At 35.1% G+C, this 24,221-nt stretch overlaps 1 protein-coding gene across 5 annotated transcripts in view; it reads right to left on the bottom strand.

The window, feature by feature from the left end:
- Positions 1–24,221, bottom strand: part of FMN1 (formin 1) — a 195,357-nt gene that overhangs the window by 70,102 nt on the left and 101,034 nt on the right. For all 5 annotated transcript variants that reach the window (XM_009689950.2, XM_009689952.2, XM_009689953.2 and 2 more), the window contains 4 exons: positions 18,033–18,120; positions 7,553–7,614; positions 6,464–6,552; positions 1,154–1,283 (listed from right to left, as the gene is read on the bottom strand). In XM_009689950.2, coding sequence (XP_009688245.1) covers positions 1,154–1,283; positions 6,464–6,552; positions 7,553–7,614; positions 18,033–18,120 — 369 coding nt within the window. The remainder of the gene's footprint in view (positions 1–1,153; positions 1,284–6,463; positions 6,553–7,552; positions 7,615–18,032; positions 18,121–24,221) is intronic.

Genomic DNA, 24,221 nt, shown 5'->3' with positions numbered 1-24,221 from the left:
TTCAAGGCTTAAAAGTAACAGACATATTGTGACTACTGCCTAGGGAAACTAATATTGGACTACGAGACTGAAGCCTCATTCCTTCTTTCAACAAGGAACATTCTATAGTAAAATGGCTTCATCTATGGCACCTGTAACCTATTCACTTCTCGGTGAATACTGGAAAAGAGGTTTGATCAAATATCCCATGCAATTAACTGCTTTTCAACTTGTTTTTCCTTGTCTCACAAAATCATCCATCATAAACAAATTTTACTCATAGCCCTTACAGTGGGCAACTACAAAAAATTCAATTCAGCTGAGAAAATCTGATAGGCAATCAATAGTTTGTAAATACAGAATACCAAAATACCAGTTTTAGAGTCACATTTTTAAGAATAATCAAGTTTACACCAAGGAAGTAGGTGCATTAGTTCTCACAGTTTAAAACCTTGGTTTCAAATTACCTGATCATTCTCTTCATGTTCAACATGTCAGGTCTATCCTTTACAATGACCTTCTTAAACAGCCTTTGAAAAGAACATCGCAGTGGTGGAAGAATAGGTTTGTGCATCAGTTTGAAAGAGAGGTGGGAAATCGAATTTGGGGATTCTTATGATTTTAAGTTTAGAGCAATTTTATGCTTCAATAAAGTGTTTCATGCTTTAACTGGTGCAGGACCAGAACAGGATCAGATACTTAAGAGAAGAATTTATTATTCTGTATCTGCTTAAGATATTATCTTTCACTCAATCTATACAAAGCAAATTGTACAGCATCGTGTACTATGTAGATGACAAAAAAATTAATGCAGGACTGAAGGAGATTCCTTACTGTTTTTGTTTGGAAGACCTCATACTAATCTAGTTCAATAATTATGTCTATTTTACAGAGAATATCTATTACTGCACTTAATGTGCAAATTAACCAAAATCTGCATTCAAGTAAAAATTAATGTTCCTTGGTAGAAGGTAGGGCATCACACATTACTAACCCCTCCCATGTCCTTCACCTCCTGTTCTTATAAGCAATTAAGAAATTTAAGAAGCTGTTTTTATTTTTCTGCAAAGCCAATAACCAGGCTTAAGGCTCATCACTTACAGTAAGAAAAAAAAAAAAAGCATAAAGAATCTAATACACATTTAATTGTTATTTAGCTTCCATTAGGACTTACCTTGGAAACTCGCGTTATGATATCAACTTTCCGGTGCACTGATGTTATTCCTTCAGAGAAAACTGACTGGAAGATAATGCACTGGGCTCGTTCTGTGAAGTTGGGGATCTGAGATAACTCGTATAAAAATCTGTGAAAAAAACCATATGAACAAGTCCTTATATTTCATAATACCTATGGGGTATACAATGAATCAAAGCAGTATTAGTAAAAACATATACAGTGTGACCTTTCCTACTTTGAATCAAAATTTAAATTTGACAGAATTCATAATAGGCTCTCTTAACACATTGAACATAAAGAAGATAGCTATTAATGTCAAGAAATCAGCAAGACATTAATTCTGTGAGTATCAGAGCTGCCGAGTAATAGAAAGAGAAATCATAAACCTAGATCACAGCCCTTCACACAATTAAGCTGCCCTGTGTATGAGAGTCTGGATGAATAAGATCTGTATATCAAGGAGATTAACTGGCCTGTTAAGGGATGAGCTGTGTCAAAGGATAACACTGTAAATACCTTTTAGCCTAACGCTTCTCCAAACACTGGACGAGCTTTATCTAGGTATGTTACCGGTTAGCCTCGATGGCAGCAGCAAGGACAGGAGACTGTTCAACAGCGCAGCAAATAGTTACCCACAGGTCACAAAATGATTGATCTGTTAGATGTGTTTATTTTCCTGAGCAGACATTCACAACTTTGAAAGTCTGTGAAAAGATTTTTGCTATATCTGCTTGGTACTGCTATGACGAAATCATAAGAATATTTTTGAAACTCTGGCCTAAAGAACCTTTGCTGGAACTCACAAAAACTGAAAAAAAATTCTAGCTCGAAATTCAGGCTCGGAAGTGATCCTAGAAAGTGCTCTTCCCTCTGTAAGAGAGAGCTAGAGAAACAGTGTCTATTTACTGTTTTCATTAATGCATTTTTGCTGAGTGCTTTTTAAAATGAAGCAATGTGGCACTCAACATATTTCTGCAAAGTTATTTCATAACATAAAAAGTTTGCCAAAAATTCTTCTGATGCTCAGCCTCAATTTTCTTTTACTAATTTGCACCACACCTTCAATATTATAGCAGCATGTTTTACAGTAATGCACCTATCCATCTATTTAGCTTTAAGATATTTGCAGATTCAGTCACTGGTCAGTAAAGTTACTAACTCATTTGCTTAATCTGTCCTCACATATCCATGTTCCTCAGGAGTCCACTCCAGCTTTCTTCCTTGAACTGTTTGGTTAAAAAGAAATAAATAGAAGTATATTCAACAACTCCAATTCGAGTACTGCAAAATGAAAGCAACCCTAAGGAATGAACAATTCCTCCCTTTCCTCCTCTTTTTCAATCTAAAATAAAATAAGTTTCACTTAAAAATACAAGAAAATTTAAAATTTTTTTTATAACAACAGGATTTACATAATTTACTTTTTTGAGTAAAGGTTTTGAGTCTAAGATTTCAGTGGTACATGCTTTCATGACATCCAAAGACAGTTTTTAGCTCCAATATCGCTTTAGAAACATTCTTTGAATCTGCCATCTACAGGTTTCCTTAGATCCCATTAATGTGATGGCTTAAAGAAACTTCTATCTTGCCAAATTCTGGGAAATTTTCTGAACCACTTATTCTACCAGTTTGAATTTTTGCTATTTTTTAAATTATTTCAGCCAATAAATCTCATTTCTCTGAATTATTTCTTCTTTGTAGTAAATAAGACCAGTACCTTCAAAACTCCTTCATAATTTCTCCTGCTTGCAATGTTTTGCTGTATACACAGTTAGTCTCTAAAAAACTCAGCTAAATTCACCTGTACCTGGTGTGAAATACTACATTTTAATTGGACTCTCATTTTTTCCTTCTTTTTCTGCCTTGCCTGGTGAGAAAATCTATTGTGAGAGAAGGACTAGGGAGGCAAGGCTTGGCTCTTCTACTTAAGCAGTGGGAAAAAGAGAAATGCCAAGCTGGTATTAATAAAAATGCTTCCTTTTGGGAATGAATGGTATTGCCATGAAACAAGAGGATATTCTGCACTTTGTGTGAGTGAAACAAAAGAAAGAAAAAACCAAACTGCCTCACAACAGCTCTAATGTACATACATTTTAAAAGTTTAATTTAAAAATCCAAATGACACATGTTCTTGCCTTCCTTTGAAAAGGGAATTATCACGTACACTTCTGATCATCGGAATACAAGATAATTGTGCTGAGAGTTAAAAGAAATTCAGTAAAAAAAGGAATATATCTCCAGATTTTGGAGTTTCAAGTATCAAAAGTAAATATGCAGACAGAACATTTGTAACTGAAACCTGTCACAAAACCTGTCACTGAAACCTTAGTGACTACAAATGCAGTTACTAAACAGAAAGTTATAGCATGAATCTGTCATTATCAAAAGATAGATATATTCCAATAAGAGGGCCCTAGGAAAAGTTTTTGGAGAGAAAAGAATATTCTGAGTTCAGTCATTTTTGCAGTCTTATACTAAGAAAAGTACAATTTTGACTTAAAGCAATAATGAGAAGACTTTGACATAACACAACTTTTTGATGGGTTTCTCATTGCTACACTTTTCACGGCCTAAAGTAAACAGAGAATTTGCTGTTCATCTGTGTGAAGTCCATTTTACTCCTTTCCTGCAGAAATTGTAAATAAAGAGTACATTTACTTGAGAACTCTTTCATCCTACCAGATTCTTGTAATAATGGACTTCAGAGTATTTTCAAACCAGGCATATGTCCATGATGTTTGTACAATAGTGAGAACATATTCAGAAGATAGATAAAGAAGGCTGACTTTACGAAGGTAAACAATTTACCAGTTCACATTTATCCACATTCTAAAATCGAATTTAGAAATAACTTTTGTGGAAAAAAAAGGATTTAACCCTGCAAGCTCCTCAGGAAGCCATCAGAACTTTAACTGAAGTCAGAGGAAATCAACTGGGTGCATAAGAGAAGGAAACGACATTATTTGCACAGAAAGTCATATTTTATTTGCAAATATCAATAGCTCCCTGCTTCCTGAACTCCAAGTACATACAGAACAGAAAAACTCAGTACCATATTTTGCTACCATTTCCTTTATTAGTATTTCTTTCATAGTAGCAAGAACTTCACAGAGATTATATTACAGCTAAAAGGCACTTCTTGGAAACTAGCTTAAGCATCTGCATTCTGCTAGCAAAGCCCCAAGGTGTGGCCAATTTTGCATATAAAGCTTTATCATGTTAATGAATATTAGCATTTTAACAACTATTGTCATGAAGCATAAGTAAGGGGGATATTGTCATGTTACCGAGATATATTTACAGGTTGTGCTAACAATAGAAAATATAACATGCCAGCAAAACAAATCAAAACCACTTGTTCAGGAGACCCTTAATGATACCAGCAAAGCTTTCTATTTGTTTGGAAATTCAAAACATTTAAAAAGTGGCAAAGGTTTCCTTTAGACTTCAGTGAATTCCAGCTAATAATTTCGGTATATGAATGCCTATCGTTAGTATTTGCAACCACTTTACAAATGGATTTGTTTGTGCTTTTATTCTGATTCTTATTAATGAAAATACATGTTAGGCTTAGGCCCTGCAGCAATTAACTTTAACCACACACAAATTTAGCACTTTTCTGTTCTTAATCTTTTTTAGGTTAATAGGTATACTACAGTTTCAACAAATCTCCAGTACTGCATTTATCGAGACTGACTTAGACAACAATACCAGCAGCATCTGACCTACCGAGTTTTCAGAAAGGACATGATTTTGAAGGACCAATAAAAATTATATTAGTGCATCATCAGTAAATTGTTTCACTTTGAAGTAACATTTCAAAAAGGCAGTTTTTTTACTCAATGTATTTTAATAACATGGTAAACATAGGATAATTAAGACTTACACAGAGAACATCTGATAAAGAGTATTTGTCTTTAATACTACTATTTCACTCTGAATGATGAGGCATAATTGCTGTATTTACAGTTCTTCACTTTTAACTGCTGAACAATGATAGAATAAAACTTTGTGTTTAACGAAGATCAACCTCTCTCCACTGTAAGTTACAAAACTGGGACGATCTTTTCTAACTCTGGAACTCTATAATAAATTCGTATTTTCCAGAATATAAAATACATTTACATTTATTTCACTCAGATATACAGCAAAACAGGTTGCCAAAGATTCAAACTCTGGAAAACATCTTGTCACACAATGTATTCTTCTGTTTCAAGCCAAGGCAGTGAAAACCATGGACACGGGAGGCGTGACCAAGCCAGTATGTACACTTCAGGGATATTCATGTTCTTAAGTCTTACTCTCGGGGTGATAGCCTCATCTCCCAGCTTTAAACCTATTCCCCAGTGAACCGCATGCAGCTGTCAGCAACAAGTATTTGGCTGCTTTGTGGGAAGAGAAAAAAAATTCTGCTCTTCACCACGAGCCTTCAAATGGGGAAAAAAAGGTATGAAAACATTTTAATTCTGACATTAGGCAATCATCATATTCTGCCTCTGCTGCTTCAATGCTTCCTCTTCCTATGCTTTCTTATGCTGATGATAGCAGAAATGAAAAAACAGACAACAGAGAAAAGAAAGCAAGGTGGCAGAGAGGCCTCAGGGCAGGAAATCACACTGTGAGTAGGAGAGGATGGAAGTAAAAAGGGAAAAAAGTAGCAAAGCAGAAGATAGACGCCACCGGTAAGCGTGAGAATCAAACATATACATTATAATAAAACATAGGTTACCATTCTTTCCAGGGATTCTTGTGACTTTCATGTTGGTCTAAGGCTTATGACAACAGCAGGAGCAGTACCTAAAAACGTTTTATCCTAACACGCCTCACTGCCTACAACAGTCAGGGGAGAGGAATTCTGGAAGGTGCCTGTAGGTCTCCAGTCTGCACGGCTGGAGTACATACATCGTGTCTCAGTCACAGACTCACCAAAACCCTCTCTTTGTGTAGTTCTTCCACGTAACTAAAATCAGTCTGGTTCTGGTTTATGATACACTTAGCCTTTAAGGCTCAAAGGATAAGGAAATGGGAACAGAATTTTTTTTTTTAACTGATTCAATTTCAATTATTTAATCAGTTCATAAATAATATTCAATTATTTAATCAGTTCTGGTGGTCCAAGCTGATGTAGTATTATCTATAATGTATCAAAAATGTTATGTGATAAAGGCAAGTTTTACATTATGCTTTGAAATACAGAAAAGAAGTTAAAAGTCAGCTAGCAAAAATTATGTATCAAGATCCTCTTTAACCAATCAGCAAAGGGATAGACTACACAATGATAAAATATTAACAAAAAAAAAATCTTACTGTTCTGGTTTATCCAGGAACTTCAGTTCTTCCTCTTTCGAGGTCTGATAATGTTGCTTGATTTTTTCCAGTTCATCCTTTTGTGCTCTCTGAGTGAATTAATATAAAGTAATGAATGACTTAACTTATAACAAATTAATAAATCACTCATTTACCTGTTTGTCAGCAAATCGCAATTATATTTTTATTTGGGGCACATTCAGACCATGCGAAGAAGTGAGGCATAAAGATTCAGGAGCTAGCTTTCACCTAAGTTGGTAAATTCCTACAGTGCCTTGCAGTACCATTCAGTTTCACTAGCCCAGGCCCCAAAACAGACCCTCCTTGGAGAGCACGGCACCAAAGACACATAGCTATACAGTGCTTTAGGATTCAGCTTAGGTCAGAGAGGCAGCTGAGATGTTTCTACAGCTAAGTGTAAATGTATCCTTAATGCTTTGCACGCAACCAGATTCACACAGACTCACTTTATGAATTCTATATACAGGCATACATTGAAACGTTCTCATTCTACGCAGCAGTTTGGGTAGGGGCTGCAATGCACAATGCCTGGACTTAGGTGGCTTTAGCCACCTAAGGCTAAAGGTGGCTTTATAGGTGGCTTTAGCCACCTATATCTTGAATAAGAAAAATTCGGCATGTTGGCTCACAATAGGCCTTAGAAAATTAGAAATAATGAATATCTGAAAAGTATGTATGTTCATGACACAGATTAAGCAAAACTGAATTCTGCCTAAGCATCATAGGACATTGACAAAGGAATAAGAACCTCAGTAAGGTCAGTATTTTTCAGGCAGTTCAGGAGACAACATTACTATATGATACCTCTTCTCGTACATTTTAACCTGATTCCAAATGCACTCTGCTGCTTTAAGTTTCTGACTTTAAGAACTGAGAAGTGAGAGAGATACACGTCTCACTGGCTATCTTTGGATGATACCCATTTTATTATAGTTAAGCTCCTTAAAGATTTTTTCTATATAACATCTCTAGCTTACAATAAAAACACAAAATAAAACTTTATTTATTGTTTGTCTGAAATTCTGAACTCTATGCTGACTAACCACAGCTTTATCTCAACATACTTACATTTTCATACAGTGCTTCCAGTGTTTCCAGATCTACCACCGAGTCGTCAACACACAGGATAGCTATTTAGGATACAATCACAAATTACATGCTAGAAAACACACTCTGAGTTCAACTCTGCTTTCTATGAAACATATCTGAGATAGCTGAAAGAAATATTTATATCTAATTAATATTTTAACATTTTCAACATTTTATTTTTGTCCTGACTTGAAATTACAGCATTCACTTACTATATTTACTCTCTCTCAGGAGAATGGAGTTCTTCTACTCTCCAGTGTACTGGGCAGTCAAGGGTATGACCTGCCAGGTGCTCAGCAGCCTGTGTAGCAGGCCTGCCAGAAGAACTTGTCAGCACTGGATACCAGGCAGTGAATAGTCCAGATCTCAAGGCAGCTTAGAAGACCGGATAGCAAGGAATTGAGAATTAGGCCATTTAGATTAGCCTATGGGCATGGGAGATCAGGTAAATAAGAAAATTGGGAGATCAGATCATCTTGGAGCTGGCAATTTTGGGAAGCAGATAGGCAGATAAACTTGCAAGGAAAGTCAGATTATGTTACAGATTTTTAAAGGTATCTTCACAAAGCAGTTCAGGTTTGAATTAGCTTTATCCACTAGAAAACTACCCACAGGAAAATTTCCAGCTAAAGACTTCTAAACCTTACATAGACATACCTGAACTATACCATACTATTTAATGATTATTGATGCCTCTTTACCACAAATTAAAAGTCTCAAAATGTTTTCTTGCTTAATGCCAAATTATATGGCACTGTGGATTATATGGCACTATATGTTTCCAACATTTGCAAATCCCACTACCGCTTAGGAAATGTATTGGGACTGTTTTTGAAAACTTAACAGAATTGGTTCGTGGTGCTCTCTAGTGCTCTCTCACAGTTCACCTAATGCTCTGAAATGTGAAATTCCAGTAAGCTAAGGGGTGCACAATAGCATAGAGATAACTTAGGATTTTTCATTTTTCTGAAATCAACATTTTATCGTGATTGTTAACACTACTGGGTAGAATTTCCAAGCTACTGACTTCAGTTTAAATGTGACCGGGAACGTTAATGCCAGAAAGACCAAGATGAAAGCCTTTAGCAATTTTCCACATAACCAGTAAATCACCATTAGCTAGTTCCTGGTATTTTTTAATTTCAACTGTATTAGATTTCTTCACCTTTATGCATGGAGGCCTGACTACATGTGAATTTAGAAGATTTTAAAAGCTCTTGCTGTATTTGTAATCCATGTTTGAAAGGGGCAAGGCGCACACATCTTTAAATAATTATTTAAAAGTAATAAGCTTTCGCCCACTCTTCCACCTACCCCATGATTTTACATTGTGAAATTAACCAGCAGGCTAGTAAATTTTCCCTGTGGCAGGCTAATTAATTTTATTAAAAGGTCCAGTGACATTTAGAATGCTTTAAAATTTTGCCTGTCAATTATGATTCCATCTGTTGACATTACACCTTGGTGAGAAGAAAAGGATTATACGGAGAGAGGCTGTATCAGTGCAAAAAAGCTTTATCTGCATCTATTTTTGTCCTATTTCAAAGATTCAAAAAAACAAAGACCTTAATCAAACATAAAATCTGAACAACTTGAGCTAGTCACAATTCTCTGCTTGAAGAAAAAGCATTAGGGATTGAATCTGTTAGATCATCTCTTTGCCCTTGCAGGACTGTTGCATGAATTCCATTATCTGTTGTATTATCCAACCAAATTTCAAAAGAACCTTAGAAACTGGAAAATCTCTCAGAAAAATGTTTTCACAGCCTAATAAATTTAATTATTAAGACTTTAAAATACAAATATTTAGTTCAGTTTCACTTCCATCCTATTTTGGGATACTGTGAAATCTACTTGCAAAGAGAACTATCTGCCATTTTATTACTGTCATTTTATATTTCACAGCTGTGCCTTACCATTTACTTCCACAACATGGACTTTTTTTTTTTACTACAACTTGGTAGACTGACTTGCAAGGAAGCAAATCAGAGTTCTCCAGAAAAGCAACTTACACAAGGTTAACTTTAACTCACACTAGAAATGGCAAAACGTGAACATGTAATAGTAGATCTTTTAAGTATAGAACTGTTAAAATGATAGCTAATAGTTTAAAAAAGAGAACATACTAATATGAAAACCAATATATTTATGTCTAACTGATATTTTCAGCCAGACAAAAGAAAGCCTCAAAAATTACAAAATGTTTCTTTTCTGCTGAACTCTCTGGATCAACTTCTCTGTACTTAATAACAGTTATAACAAATTAACATTGAAGTGACATGATAAACTATTCACTAAAGCAAAAATATCTGACATTGAAATAATAAAATACAATTTGATATGTTAACACGTTTTTAACAGAATTAGTAATAATCTGTTAAGAGACATTAATATGAATTATTTTATGTTTTGGAACAAATAAGTATTTTTATAAAAGTAGCAAGGAAATATTTTCAGTCCAGGTATTATTGGCAATGCCCATGCAGACTGGCTGCCAGCTAAAAATCTACTTATATGACTGAATTCAATGAAGTTTGCCATATTAGGATGTTAAAAGAGAAAGAGAGAGACCTCAAAAAAGTCGAGTACTGCCAAAATCCACAGCAGACTCCTGTGTTCCATATCTATGCATTTTATTATCTTTATCTTTGTCCTTATATCTTTTTTCATTCAAACTGATCAAAATTTAGCATCATAAATATTGCAGCATGAGACAAAAATGAAGAAGTGTAAAACTACGGAAATTGGTCTTTAAAAAAAAAACACTTTAATTTTGGAAAGTTGGAAGCTATCTCCAAACTCATAGGTGTCTTAGCATTCTTCATATTCTCCTTAAAATACAGCATGTGCAATACTTCCACAGTATGCTGTATAAATTAACTTGAGTTTGGGCAGCTGAAAAAAAAACATTATAGGAGATGAAAGAAATTTTAATTATTTTACTTTTTCCTTAGAGCTACAAGGAACAAAAACTTAGTTTTTCTATAAAAAGTAAAACCAATTTCAAGTATGTATTTTTAATATTATTAAAAATAATTACAAAAAAGTGATACATTTTTCAAAATGCTCTTCCTGATACAGTGAATATAACTATGGCACTTTACTGCATTAAATCCCATTATACCAAGATTCACGTAAGTGTTAGTAATATTGGTGAAGTATCATAAATCTACAAAAGAGGCTCCAAAACAATTAATAGCTATTACAATATCAATCATCAGTGGTAGTTTTTACTTTTATCTTGCTTTCTAGTTAGCTGTCTTCCTTACACTGTCAGTTCAGTTAGAATATTTCACCTACACCTCACAATATGTCGAAAGGAAGTAGACTCATGCTGTGAAAAGCTGGTAATTTTATTGGGTTCCTCTACCTTTAAAAAATCTGTTACTTGGCCAAGTCTGGTTTCTGAGATCCTTTTTTGCAGGGAAATTGAGGCAAACATTTTTATGTGGTCTATGGTGTCTGCTCACAACAAGAAGAATTTATATACACAAGGATCATTAGTGCAGGGTTGCACCCATTAAGATATAATAACCGTCAGCGAGGACAAAAAACAGATCAGCATCATGCGTACAAACTAGCAGGCACACATAAAAACACTTGCCAACTACATTTCACATACTAAGGGTATTGCCTCAGATATTAACTTTTACCACAGGTTTTTAACAGACTTACTTTTTAAAAATGAATATCTGTAAAAAACAGATTCCCTACTGAACCTATTTTTTCATACACTCTTATTTCATCACTTCAGAAACGTAAACTAAAGAAAAACTGAGCATTTAAAGCATACTGTGTGCACTCTACATCCAACTGTAGATCTTAAAGGTATTATAGGACAAAGATACTTCTTTTCTCCTAACCACCTTAAATATCAACAGTCTTAAGGCTGACTCTGATATACAGTGTGATTCACACTAAGCACATTTTGGTTAAATCAGGATTTAAGTCCTGCTGACAGAACTTACATATACTCAGCAGTTTCTAACCAGGTAATGTGACAATTAAGCTATGTAATATGAAGAAATTATTTTAACTGCTCCCTTATGATAAAATAGAAATATGCCATTTAAGTAAAAAGAGCTTTCCAAAGTTATATTTATTTGGCCTGGAAGATCTTGATGATTTTACCTAGTATATTCTACTGAGTAAGGTTTGATTTCATGGGAAAATGGAGCCTCTCTTTGGGAAATTTAAATTAAAATTGTGACTGATCTAGTCAACCAGAAAGTTACTACGATTGCTCAAGATGAATCCCTGCTTGGCAAAACTGCCTAAAATATCCAATCTGCTCTAGTATGGTTTGGACAAACTGATCTGATGTTCTAAACTCATTTAATGGTTTTTTTTCCCAGCGTTTAACTACCATGCAATTCAAAAACATTAAAATGTACAATGCAAAGAAGCACCATGGGCACAATGTGGGTTTAGAGGACTAGGAAAGCTCAACTGCTGCAAGAAGTCATGAGCAAAAGACTCTGGCGCTAATGTTAACCTACCCACATCAGACTAGATGCTCTAGGCAGATTCACAAAAACATATGTTGTAAATTATCCAGAACAAAGAAATAACTTTTAAAGGAAATTGTTTCCCAATTTCTGAGATGGATATACAGCTATCGCTGTATTGCATGCATAGGAATGCATATATGTAGTATTTTGTGTAGACAGAAAATTCACACAATTTCAGAATTTTTTTTTTTTTTAAATTTTTATCATCTCTACTGTCCTCCTGATAATATTTTGGTTGGAATCCCATACAACTCGTTTTATACAGTGCAAGCAAGAAATATTCCAAAGTATTTTTCTTAATCTAGAAGTATTTCCAAAGTACAATAGAGAAAAGAACCGTGAAATTATTTGTGCTGCATAGTACAGTTAAAATATAGGTTAGGATTCAAACATTTTGGACACACTACAGTCTGCAGATTACAGTTGCTTGCAAGAGTTTGAATTGCACATATAAAAAATAGTATTTCAGATCTGAAGAAATGTGCCGAGCTAACAATGATATTGTTCACTAAGGTTTAGATGTGATTTCACGCATTTTGTGTGACTCTACACGTGATGCAGTTAGCCTCCATAATTTAAGGGGGTAGGGAACATATTCTGTATTATTTACCTTGGACAGTGTCTTAGTTGCCTTTTTTCTACCAATTGTGACATGAAAAAACGTAGAGAACACTAAAACACAAATAGCTCACAGGATTAACTGTCACCATCAGACTCTAAATATCCAGTTATATCCACCTTCCTTAATCTTAGTATTTTATTTTCCAATATACTTTAAAATACACAAAAATCAAAGTGGATGAGTAGGAACATGATGCATAATCAGAATGATTATTGGACCGATCATCAGTCCAGGTGATTATACTATCAGTGACTTAATTTTAAAAGATGTTAATCTGCTGTTTGCATTCCTCCAAATATTTATTACAGTATGTTAATAATTGAGGGTGAATCACAAACAAAGCTGTAGATGAGCAAACCATCACTGCTCAACTGGTTGACGGACACTGTACAACAACATTATAATTGTGTTCTTTCTAGCTGGTCCCCTCCTACAACACCATGTAAAAAGATTTGATGTGGAGTGGCATAACAGTTATTTGCACTGCCTATTATAAGAATATCATTATTATGACACTGAAAAATAAATTCCATATTTGTGTGAAAAAAAAAAAACCCTATAATGAAGGCAAATCTGCAAAAGTAGTAGGTTTTGTGGCAAAATCCACTCTAATCCATCCCATCTAGATGTGATCAAATACATTTCTCTAACATTTTTGAAGCTCTTGATAGCTTTGAACATTTTGAAGACTAGATAGTTTACACTGTTCATGAACACAAGAGTGCTTGAAATGCACAACAAATACACCAAACATGCTATAGTTAGTGCTACTCTGATAATAATAAATAGGGTTTCAGACATTATATTTAATTGCTTAAATGTAGGAAAGAGTTCTTTTTAATATTAAATTAGCATTAGAAATAGTCTTAAGGCCAAGTGTCAGTGATCAACTCTCCCCTTTGCCATATAGGATTAGTTCTGTTAGCTTTACACTGCTACAGTACTAAACATTTGCCTTGGTAAATGTTCTAGCAAAGTCTACAGCTGTTTTTCAAGGAGTAGTATGTCATAAAGAATGCAATATGCTATAAAGCATGCATCTGGAGTGACCTACCGCATCTTACATTTGGTCACAAAGAACACATACTAATATGTGAGAACATCTAGTTAATGTATCCTGATGAAAATCAGGTATACTAGCGAGCTACTTCCTCAACTATAAAGAAGTAGAATTTCTGGTGCCACTCAATCTCAGTTGCAAAACAAAAGCACTATGGAGGTAGGAAGGCATTTGGGATAATCACTCTTTTGGACCTAGGCATCTATATCCCACTTACTGAAACTAAAACTTTTTCTGATCTGGGCTGGTCTCCATTTTTGCCAGGTTACTTTTGACCAGAGAACTCAGTAACTCATGAGAAGCTAGCAGACATGACCTAAGCTGCAGAAAAAAGCACTATTACCTGCTTTATAGTATACTGCTACTACTAGCTACTTATACTGGGAATGGCTTGAGTGACTGGAACGTGGACCTGTAATAAGTTGGGACCCGTGCCCACAGAGGGTCTTCACATACACTTATCACCAGCATATCCAATTAGCAACAAAACTGAACCTCCTCACCATGTAGTGAGCTGTTAATATTTTAACAGCAAAGCCACACAAGTAGTCTTGAGTCACAAGTTTGCTTCTCAAGCTGTAATGCTTCAGCTGAACTACCATAGGAAAAGTAATACAGAAGTGTGCTGACATGAAAAGGAGATTGCTTCTGTAATTGTGCAGAGCTAAAAGCCTATTCCTTACCTGAAAGCTGATTTACACCATTCTTCATCCCTTTTGTAAAATGTTTTTTAAAAACCGCAGGAAGGAAGCCTTGAAAATAATCTCAAACTTGTGTACAATTTGATTATCACTATTTGATTTTTAAATACAAATACAAATTTTATGTTGTCCAGATAGATAGTTTTCTGTATGCTTCTTCTGCTCAGGAAATTAATATTATTATTAGTGATCTAAGTAGAAACTATACTGCCCTCTTCAGTATCAGATTCACCAATAGAATTTGTTAGTCTTTCTTAGAAGAACACTACAGCATTTAGTTCTGCTATTCCCTATCCACCTCCCAAATAACTGAGTATTAGGATAGGTGTAGCACGACAATTTTAATGTCTGTCTGCATCACATAAGCACCAATGCTAGCTAAAATAATTATTCAGATTTAGGCTGTTTTCTCCCTAGGTTGTACTCAGATATAGCAAGAACGCAAAATTGTCTGCAAAGGGTATCCTTCGTTCTCTCGAAGAAACATCTGTGGGAGATTCCCTTCTCCAAGTGTGGCAGCTGGCTTGTTATCAAATGCAAACTGAAACATCTGGGTGCCAGATATGGTCCATTACATGTGTTGCCACTGCTGAGCTATTTAAAGAATATGCTGTTAAGCCAGTTACTTAAAATAATTGGAGAGGGCAATCCTATAGGTGCAGAAATCTCACAGTATTTAAAGTACTACGTAAGTTTTCATGTAATTACTCTTCTTTTATCTTACTCTTCTCCGTGGTGCCCAGCGACAGGACAAGAGGCAACGGGCACAAACTGAACCACAGGCAGCTCCATCTGAACATGAGGAAAAACTTCTTTCCTGTGAGGGTGACCGAGCACTGGCACAGGTTGCCCAGAGAGGTGGTGGAGTCTCCTTCCCTGGAGATATTCAAAACCCGCCTGGATGTGATCCTGGGCAATGTGCTCTAGATGACCCTGCTTGAGCAGAGGGGTGGGACTAGATGATCTCCAGCCTTGGCCACTCTGGGATTCTGTGATCTTCTCTACAATGTTGCATGCATCTATATGCATAAAGCAGTTCTTCACAAAAGTAATTTGAGGATAGTTTTTTTGTTTTTCTATAACTGCCACTTAAGGTAGAACAACCAATACATTATAAATAGATAGTAAATTAATTTGAATGTGTCTTTTCAACAAATATGGTCAGAACAACTTCAAATAAAATTAGATTTCTTATTTTTTTCATTTTTATTTTCTTTTGCATCAAGCTTCTTCACTGTCAGTTGCAAGTTGCAAAAGACAATTAACTTCTCTTCCCGCTGCACTGAATTATGCCATGAAAGCTGGCACAAAAAAGGGAGGAATGTTTAATTTTCATGTTCCTGAGAGATAACTTTGTATCTCCATTTCATAAAAAAACTTTGGTGTTCATCACCAAATGATCACACTCTTTTTTAGTGAGGTGCTGGCATGAGGTACAGAGTTTATTGTAATGATGATCTTTTTTCATCCAGTACACTGAATATAGCAGCCATTACAGAACTTGTCTCTTGACCAGCAGGAGTTAGAATTGCCAAAGATCTGATTTATATCCATTAATTAAATAAAAAACTAAGGGATAAATTGTAATAACACAGGCTAGAAGAGAGACAAGCGTAACCACACTGTTATCTTCATTACAGTACACATTTCTGAAGGCTACCTTCACAGTACAGACATTTTCCCTGAGTCTGGTGAACTGTGGTGTTTTTTTTTTCCCCAGAGAGACTCTACACACAGATCTTGATTAGAATCACTCATACTGCTTGGAAATTAAAAAAAAAAAAATCCACTAACAGTATTCCCAAATCCCTTTTGTATCTCTTAGCTGTTTCCATAAGTGCGTAGCAGCTGTCCTATTGCTGCCTCGAGCAAGACATGTGGTGACAGGCCAGTTATTTGCTACCTCTCACAATAGAGGAGGTGATGAGTTATAAACTTTCCTTCAGTGATGGTACTTCTTTTGGTGTGCCTCTTCTACCAACCTTTTAATTATCCTTAAACTTGTAGGACCAAATTAGTTGTGTCTACAACTGCAAATAGTCAAGTCCAGTAGAAATGGATTTGTAGAGAGAAACAGCTGGTTCTGAGGACCAGCGTTCATGCTCTAGACATTTCTGGGAGGTTTACTTTTAACTAGATCTAGTCTGATCCTGTGGACTTTAAAGCCGAGTATAGGCTGGAGACTGCTGGCGTGCTCCTAGAGCACATCTGATTTAGTTTTATCCTGAAGCATGTTTGTGCACTCAGACTGCTCTGCAACGCAAACTAAAACACAGTAGAGGGACAACTGGTAGATTTGCTGCAGATGGTACCATAGACACACCCAAACATTTTTGAGACTTTTTCTTTTCTCTTAAATTTGGTGTAAATTGGTCAGAGGGATTCAAAAGCTATACAAGCACAGGAAACAACTGACAGACGCAAAGTGAAATGCTGCAGTCACGCTTTATTTTGCTAGCAACAAGGCTATAAAGCCAAAATAGTACTTTGCATCATGAATGTCCTATCTATAGGACTTCATGGCATGAAAATAAGAAGTCGTGAAAATGTCTCCAAAGATATTTAGGAATACTACCCGGTTTTCAGATTGTAGCTGCTACCCTTTCCTGCCAGCAAATTATTCAAATATTTAATAATGGCAGGTTTTTTCCATCTCATTCCAATACCTTTCACACAATACTGGCAGGCACAAAGTTATTCCTTCTTCTCGCTGTTTCTCTCCACTCCAAGAGCCATCTGTAAGCCCTTGTGCTTTTCAAGTCCTAGATGCTCGAAGGCTCTTCTAAAATTAATAATCAATGCCAGCAGCATCTCAACACCCTGCCCAGTATTTGCATGTGATGGAAGAAAAACAATAGCAAAAAGCAGACATTAACTTGAATTCTTCCAGCAGTTGTTTTAAATGGTGAATATTTTTCTTTTTAAATGTGAAAGAGAAATAAACAATATCCCTAAACAATATCTTTTTAAATCCAGAACATAAGCAGAATCTGAATTACCCAAGCGTTCTGAAAAGTCTGTATTTCTCTGCTGTCATATTGGCAAACCCAGATAATTTCTACCAGTAGTGGAATTTATACACTGAGTAGCGCTACACTTTGAAAAATGCCATCAGCTTTCCGATTGCTACATGGTAGCTGCATTCTCAGTTTTTGATGTGGTTTTTATACTGTTAATGAAGCAAAATTTAAACATTCAGCAAATACAGACTGCATATTTAAAACCCAACAGATTTATATAAAAGCCTTCTATTGATTTTTTTTCAGTGGAGGACTTGCTTAAGAAAAAGGAGGGAACTGTAGGAGAGCAATATGAAACTGCTTTGAGAAAACACTGGATTAGAAGCGACATGCAAAAGAAAAGGTACAGAAAGAGACGGACCTTTATTCACTTTAGCTTATTTAGGTGAAACTTCTACATTTACTTTATCGGAAAAGCAATTCTTCTGATATTATAAAGAGGACCACACACAAAGGCCCATACAGTAGCATAAGAAATTCTCTGATGGGTGCTATGAGAACATAGCCATGTAAATAAGATGCACTAAAAGCTCGGCAACACTTACCTTGCTGAATATCCTTCATTTCCAGGTGCAAACTGGATATTAAAATTCCTACAGTTTGAGATCGTTTTCCATCCAACAGTTTGATTATCTAGAAAGATAATGCAAAGTCATCTGATATCGAATAACCACTCCACAGAGGCTTCGTTAGCACAAAAGAAAAAAGCTAATTTCTGAGTTGCATTTAATGTCTCTCCAACCCTCAAAACTTGTTGTTAATTAAATGTGATAGTAAGACAACTTCTCTTCATCTTCTGCACCTTAACAAATGGCTGATAAATAGAAGCTTTAATTCTCATCAGGTCTAGTAAAGAAGATCATCTCTTATTTGTAGAATATTATTGACAAGTAAATAAAGCCACATCGAATCTTTATTTTGGAATGTATTTTTTCCCCTCTCCTTAAGCAAATCAAGGTAAAACTATTTTAGGCATTCTGAGTATCTCATAAGTTCCTCAGCCTATCCAATAATTTATTTTTCAACATGAACATATTTAAGTCTATGTTTTTGACAAAGGATCACTTCTGAACCAAGGAGAACTGGAGAAATGTCTTTTTATGCCCTGTTAACACTGCTTCTGGAACACTAGGGGTTACTGAAAGGATTCCTTTCACTCTTGTTTAAATGTGCTCCCTCCACACCCCTGACATTTTACATGGATTTGAGGATTTTGTTTATATTTTGGGTAACAGACCCCTGTCAGTATTTCATCCTGATTCTTAGACCATGATCTTTTTAGGTGGGGGGGGGGGGGGTAGGGGAAGGAGGGAAGGGAGGGAAATGAGAGGGAGGAAAGGAAAAGCTCAAGGAAGTTACTTTGGCTGACTAAAAGAAGCTACACAAAAAGATTTCTTATTACCTATGTGGATCAGTTCATAAATAAAGTGATGAAAGGTAAACCTTCAAGGTTTTAGAAACGCAATTCAGATGTTAAGACAATCTGATATGTGAAGCTTGGATTCAAAACCAAACTTCCCACAATGCTTGGACTGTTTTTATTTGTGATTTTGATTTGTATCATAAAGAAGATATGACAGCAACAAGTCACAAAATTCAACACAGATGTGAAGTTCTTCAAAATAAAAATGTTCAGATGCAAGCAGCTAGTGTTGATGAACAAATATTATTGATAGCACTAACTCAGATGTAAAATTAAAACTAATATCTAAACTTGTACTGAATGCATATTCCCTAGTATCTGTATAATATTTTTATATATAACGCATACATACACACACGCATTTATTTTTGTGTATATATAGATTAATATATACACACAAATCTAATTTTAATATTTGGGTAATACTAATATTTGGATATTTAAAATCCAAAACTAAAAAGAGTTGTTATCCCTGTAATATTCTTACAGATGCTTACATTAGAGTTAACTGATGAAACTTATACTAATTCATACAAACGTTGCTTACTGTACTCCTACGTTATATGGGATCTAAGAATGTTTAACAGTGCAACTAATTAGTCATTCACCTATGTAAAAGTAGAGTTGTAGCTGAAAAATACAGGAAAAAGAGAAATGATAGTGACACTTTAACATGAAAAATGCAAAGTTAATTATTGTTTATAAAGTGTTGAAATTATACTGGACAATACAGATAAGAAGATATGCTGCCTTCAACAAAAATCTTATAGATGCTTTATGACCCTGCTGTAGAGACACAAAATGTAATGAACTTACATTAAAGAAGTTTTTGCATATTTTCTGCCAATATCACAAACAAAATATATTACGAAAGTTTTTCCAGGCTATATCTATGACATTTATATTGGATATTAGAAAAGGAATATAACATAAATTATTTGAGATGTATTATTTATACAAGAAATAATTCAGGTTCTTAATTTCCTGAGTACACAAACACATAAGATGATTTGATAAATGAAGACCCTGTAAGCATCGCATCACATTAACTGTGATTTTTCAGAGCAAATGCAAGTAACTGCACAGTTTATCATGGTCATTTCTGAAGCTGTACATGAATTTGCTGAACTCGGCAGCACATTAACTTCTAACAGGGATAATTACAGGCTTGAGTAGTATGCAATTTGTATAGCATTCACTGACCTCCAAGTTGACCCTGTTCAGGGGCAAATTCATAGGTTGTCATAAACCGTATTAGACATGCCTAGTTTGAGGCAAAACCTTTCCAGACTATAGTCCTTATAGATAATGTGACATTTGAAATCATTGCATTAGAATATTTTTTAAAGTACTAATATACATACTCTCCAGATATGATCAGTCTAGCTCACATTGCCAAGTAAGACTTTCTTCTTGAAAGACGGGTAAAACAAACTGAAGGAAGAACTTGTACAATTGTAAAAGCTAAAATACAGATTCATGTTTCAAAACGCCCAGCCAACTGCATGTTCACAGCATTTTTAGACAAACGCACACATGGTCACAATTACCAGACACCAAACTAGACTCAGAGTACCTGAAATAGCTTCAACCAAATCAAATCTCTCACTGAAGGCTAATATTTTATTCATTAGACAGTGGGAAGGGAGCAATAAGACAACAGAAGAGCTTAAACAGGGGATAAAACTATTCTAAAAACCATTGTAATGCTGAAGAATTAGATAGACTTTTGTCATAGATGTCAGAACTAACATACAACTTGAACATTTCTGCAATACAAATGTATAATCAGTGGTAAAACACAGGACATTTTCAGAGATAAACATTTTGCCCAAAATTATGGTTATTCTGGGGAAGTAACTGACAGGGAATTAAATGTGTGTGTGTGAATTCTAAATAGAAAGCAGATACAAAAAAATTCAGCAGTTTTTCAGGTCATAAAAAACATAAGGCAATAAGATGGAAGTTTGTAAAGACTGCATTGTACTATTCAGGCTATGTTTTAAAAGAAAAAAATCACTGATCACCTCTCAGCATATTGGGACTTGCTTGTGGCTGGCAGTGACAGGTAAGCAGCTAACGTCCAGCTGACGCCAGTTGATGCTGCTGTGTCTGCTGGCAGAGTTTGTCTAAGTACTAGACAAGGCAGCCAGCTTGCCTGCCACTCCTCCAGACTAGGAGCGAACGTATCCCTGTAATGGATGCAGCATCTTCCAGCTCAGTGACAACACCGTCAGTGATTGCTGGTGCTGTCTAATTCATTCTGTTGTCTGATCCATCACATAATTTATCCTGTGTGGTGTTTCTTGACTATTTTTTAACACTATTAAGTTAGTTCATTTGTACATAGCTGATATGTACACACGTGCTCCTTTTATAACCTTTACAGATTTATCATCTAACTTACAAGTGGAGACATACTGAAGCTAGAACACATTCAGATAAATTATTCTGTCATCCCCATTAAAAGGTGTTTCTCTAATGTAGCCAGAAATGTATTTCATTAAATATTATAGGATTAACTTCACTGTTTTGTATGACTGTAATGTCTACATTCTGTCCAGGACACTTTCTGATGCTGAAATCTGAACAGATACAGTTTACTTCAGTGATTAAAATCTAAATCCTTCCTCCTGCTGGTGCATGGGTTTTTTCCATAATCTTTAGATGTACTGAGGGACACCATTAGCTAAAAAGCTGTCCTGCACATCACAGCATTTCCCTCCATTTCCAGTCACTAACTTTTATAGTGAAGTCAGCAACCTGGACCCGTAAATAGTCTGCTGAAACCCTATTCAAACAGAAGAAGAATATCCAACACGAGTCAAGTAAGTATACCCCTCAAGCCATTCTGCGTAAAAACCCCTAGTGTTACCAATGAGATTTCAGAAGCTTAAGACTAGACCTTATCTCTTCTCTTTCTTTCAAAGGAGGGTCAAGTTTAACCCTTTTGATTTATGTATTTAACAAAGAGCCAGAGTTTTACATCTTATCCATATTCCATGATATTTTCGGAGACATGTAATTCTAATTGCAACTCTACTGGATGAAAGAATCTATTTTTAGCCTTTTTAAAAGGACAAGCAAATGACAGTTTCTCAAGATAACACAGGAGGTAAGAAATGAGCTAGTAACAAACTGATTTCAGTGTGTTCATGCCTATCAAAACTGTAAAAACAAAAGAGTCACAAAATAAATATTTATCCTTTATAGATACTTTCCATACCCTACATGACTGTAGGGCTTTGTGGTAAACAAGGAAATGCCATATTCATTCTTCTCAGCATGGCACAAAAAATAAAAAGAAAGTGAGAGTGCCTCAAAAGAAAACGTACTAGCATTTTATTACTTTTTCTCAAGCTTGAACACTGTTTATTATGTTATGCGGACAGCTGAAGACAGTCATTGTATTTCAACCCTGCAAAGCTTCCAACTTCTGCAGTATCTGCCCTTCTTGCGGAAATGCAAAATTCATTAATTGTAATTTCTCATTTAGTTAGATGGACAAAAAACTTGCTGACAGACATATCCCTTTTAGTTAAAAAAACGCTCTTCGCTCAAAATATTGACACTGTTCTTAAACCAGAACATATGTTAATAATTATGTGAAGTCTGTTAGAGATAATAGACAACAGAAAAGCCATTATCTTTAATGTCCTCCTGCGTCTTTGATATGATAATCATTGCACTAAAGAGCCAAAAATGATTGATTGACTTTCATTTAGAGCATACACCTGACACAAATTACTTGACATTTACCCATTTTCTGTGTAAGATGAAAACAAGAGTGGCATCACAAACATCCAGCTATCCTGTTTCTTGAAACAGTATAGAAAATACTTGATTTTTGGAGGATGGCTAACTTCTAAAAAGTCCTCAAAAATACTGCAAGACTAATACAACTTTGAAATATCTGTTGCTCTTACAACGTTTAGTAAATACATATAGAATAAAATTACAGCAAATAATTGTTCTTTCCTAGATTACCTGTTTTTTTCAGGCTTATACAGCATTATAGTGTAATGCATAATGATCCATCTTCTACTTGGTACTAACCTTTTCCAAATAAAATCAGACGAAGAGAACAGACCTCGGTTTCGCAGTTCTAACAGGAGAGGGAAAACTTATGGCTTCAGAACAATTACATGTACCTATTAGCTTAAAAAAACGGATTGGATGTATATGGATAGGAAACATCAACAGTTTGGAATGAAGAAAAGTTGGAATTCTTTGCATGTAAAATTTCAGTGTTTCATCTGACATGAAAAAGAGTCCACAGAAGGCCTGCAAGGTCTGGGAAAGATGTTAGATTCTGCAAAACTCATTCATATTAATTGAAAGCTGAGTTCTTTAAAAAAACAATAAAATGAATTTTCACCAAAATAGTTGCGAGTTTTTATACACTTAATTGTTTTCAGTGCATAAACAGCTATGGACCTTAACGGTTGTGTACTGAATTTGTTCATAGTCGAACATAAAAATTCATAGTTGAAATCTATTTACAGTTCTAGATATATAACTTACAATATGTCTTTTAAAATAAACAGTACATTTCCAGACATAAATGCTTTAATGGGAGTGTTAGTGGACAACATAATAGGTGCAGAAATCACATACCCAGAATGTTATAACTGAAATCTAAGCATGAGAAAATTCAGAAATGACAACCGAAAACAATCTAGACTAATAGTGACATTTTCAAAAGCATGTCAGTGCTACTGCCAAAACTGATTTGAAAAATAAGAGTCATATTCAAAAGGCATTTGGAGTCTAAATGTCCACCAGAATCAATACCTAAACTGAAGTTATGTACCAAAATAACCTTGTACAGCTAGGACTTTTTCTTCTTGACTTACAGGAGCTATGACTTCTAAGTCATTTTGAAAGTGGGACCAACTAGATTCTCTTGAAAAATCTCACCTAAAGATTGTAGCACCTTTACATGGCATACATCCATTTAGCTCCAATGTATACTGTCAAGCTACATGATAACAGTAACTTACATATTTAGATTAACTAAACTCATTTAACCAAAACCAGAGAGAAATTGCTTTGATTCATATTCAGGCATTAATCACTTCTGCTTCTTTATTTTTTTCCGGAAACTTTGACTTTTCTTGTTGCAAAGGCGGGCACTTCAGAATTAACTTAGGCAATAAATCCCGCTCCTTCTATATACTATTCTATACACCTAAGTTTGTCAGGATACAAGCAATTTCCTCCTTTCCAATTCATATATGTCACACCCAAAAATCAACTGCATTGAACTATCTCATATAAACTTAAAATGCTTTTACATTTACTCTACAAA

Source organism: Struthio camelus, chromosome 5, assembly GCF_040807025.1.
Source record: "Struthio camelus isolate bStrCam1 chromosome 5, bStrCam1.hap1, whole genome shotgun sequence".
Lineage (NCBI taxonomy): Eukaryota > Metazoa > Chordata > Aves > Struthioniformes > Struthionidae > Struthio > Struthio camelus.
This window is presented reverse-complemented; position numbering and strand designations above follow the sequence as displayed.